Genomic DNA, 2,352 nt, shown 5'->3' with positions numbered 1-2,352 from the left:
GATTCTGATACAGCACTTTCTTTTCCTAAAGATAAATAAAATGTTTAAAACAAATATATAATAGTGAAGTGCACTTTTTTATTTTAGATTGCATGATCCTTAATAAAAATCCTGCTAATAGGAATGTGTTATTCAAAAAAATAAGTTGGTACACTAAGCAGTGACAGCCACTCATTGTAAGCAGGTTTATTAACAATGGTGTGATTGACTCCTGATGATTTTACAGAATAACTTATTATATGATTTTGTACCTTAAATCCATGAATGATTGGTCTTTCCATTATTAAAGTCTAATGAGATCATTTATGACGTTTAAACAATTGTAATGTTTTATAACACTTACCTTTAAATGGTTTACATACTCTGGAGTTGAATATGAGGAACACATTTCCAATGACCGAAATAGCCAAACAAACTATTAATATTAGCATTTGAGTGAATACTGATTGTGCCGGTTGCACTACAAAAACACAAAGAAAATGTTTTAGTACTCAAATCGGTATGAAAATATCTTGTTTGTTGTTTAGAACAGTTAATGAAAAATCATACCGAGTTTCAATGCAGTTCCATTTCCAAATAATATCTCCCCACATATGTCCACAGCACAGTAGTAAGTCCCAGCATCAGAGGAGCTGACGTTCTTAGAGAAGCGATAAACACATCTCTTCTGAGTCTCAGATCGATTCTCACATTCATCATGTGTATTTCCATGAGTATAGATGATGTTTGGATGCGATTTATTTGATCCGGCTCTGAACCAAAAGACACTAAGATCTTCTGAACATGTTGCTTTGTCAAAGACAGAGATGATTGAACATTGCAGAGTCACTGATTCTCCTGGATGGAGGGGGTCTAATACTGGAGGCCACTGAACAACAGTATAGTTTGATGTCATCTGAGTATTTCCTGTGTATTACAAAAGATACGGAGATGCTTTAAAGCTTATAGTAGAAACTTTAAATTTGTAAAAGTAGCTCAGTCTTACCTTTTACTGACAAATACGTCTCACTCCACTGAATGGGATACATCCACTCAGCTATTCCACAGTGATAGATTCCCTCATCCTCTTGGACTGTCTTCAGAACGGTCAGGTTGCAAACATTATTAGCATTTTCCACATTAAATCTCTTTCTAGAAAATTCAGGACTATATTCAGGTGGTGCTGATTTTGACAATGTCACAATTAATTTAAGACCATCTCCAGCACTCTGCTTGTACCAGTGGACTGTTATACTGCCGAATTCTTTAATGGGTAAAGCACATGTTAATGTTGCTGCTTCACCGAGCTGAACGGTTTTTACTGGGACCAGAGAATCTGAAGAAAAAGAAAACACAGAAAAAAAAATAAAATGTTGTAAGATGTGGAAAATTTTTAATGCAAAATTATATTTATTTGGTTTCTGTTCCTGCAGGTCACAATATAAATCATCATGACAAGTTTTTCACTAAGAATAATCTTGGACAAAAGAAGAAAAAAGTACTTACATCCTTGATGAAGAAAGAACATTGTAATCCACATCACAATCATCTTTACACTGATCTATGTTAAGGACTTTTTTGGTATTTCAGTGAAAAGGAGGTGAGATGATTACAATAAGTCAGACTGTAATGTGCACCTGATTGGTTAAGTCTGAAAAGATTCAAATCTACACTTCCTGTTACATTTACCTCCTCCTGGGCATAGTAAAAAACGGCCACCTCTCTTTTATCTAGTGTTGAAGTAATCCTTTTTTAGCTATTGTTTTGTACAATTTCGTCTATCCCTGGATATTTATTATTTTTGTCAGTGAATCTTAGGCATGTGTGCCATATAGTCTTAGAAATATATTAGTTCATCATGGTTTGCATTTCAGAGGAAATTTCCTGGTTGGCTGTTTTGCAGGCAATGACAGTTTACTCCTGAGAAGCACTGAAGAACTGACTAAACCAATATCCCCTCCTTAAAGAAGATAACCTCACCTCTTCAAAATCAGAACTGCCATATTTGCAGCAAAATTCATTGCGAATCAACCAACATTACTGAAGTAGTTTAATAACGATCACACGTGTTAACCCCATGGTGGAGCTAGAGGTAAATCCAGAATGATGCTAAACATACTGCAGCATTTTACTGACTAAATCAAAATAGAAAGCTTTTCTTTGCATCAGCTGGATTGAGAAAACCTACAACCTCAGATAATAATTATGAAATCAAGCCTTTATTTGTAAATGCAGGCATCTTTATCTGCCTCGTTGAAAACTCATTGTTTTATGCATCATTAACCCTTTAAGACCTACCATAGAACTAAGTCCGCCAGAGCTTATATTATATTTTTACATGCTGTGGAGCCATTTTTGGGAGCATTTCAAGTT

At 34.9% G+C, this 2,352-nt stretch overlaps 1 protein-coding gene across 1 annotated transcript in view; it reads right to left on the bottom strand.

Annotated features, from left to right (window-relative positions):
* The window catches only part of LOC102212901 (uncharacterized), an 8,429-nt gene extending 6,879 nt beyond the window's left edge, over window positions 1–1,550 (bottom strand). The window contains exons 1-4 of the mRNA XM_005755087.2: window positions 1,486–1,550; window positions 986–1,315; window positions 550–906; window positions 363–460 (exon numbers count right to left, since the gene is read on the bottom strand). Of these exons, the coding sequence (XP_005755144.2) occupies window positions 363–460; window positions 550–906; window positions 986–1,315; window positions 1,486–1,528 (828 nt within the window). The 5' untranslated portion in view covers window positions 1,529–1,550. The remainder of the gene's footprint in view (window positions 1–362; window positions 461–549; window positions 907–985; window positions 1,316–1,485) is intronic.
* Between the last annotated feature and the right edge of the window lie 802 nt (window positions 1,551–2,352).

The sequence above is a fragment of the Pundamilia nyererei genome, unplaced genomic scaffold (assembly GCF_000239375.1).
Source record: "Pundamilia nyererei isolate P.nyererei 1_Seehausen unplaced genomic scaffold, PunNye1.0 scaffold00921, whole genome shotgun sequence".
NCBI classification, from domain to species: Eukaryota; Metazoa; Chordata; class Actinopteri; order Cichliformes; family Cichlidae; genus Pundamilia; species Pundamilia nyererei.
The sequence above is the reverse complement of the archived record's forward strand: the minus strand, read 5'-3'. Positions and strand labels throughout refer to the sequence as shown.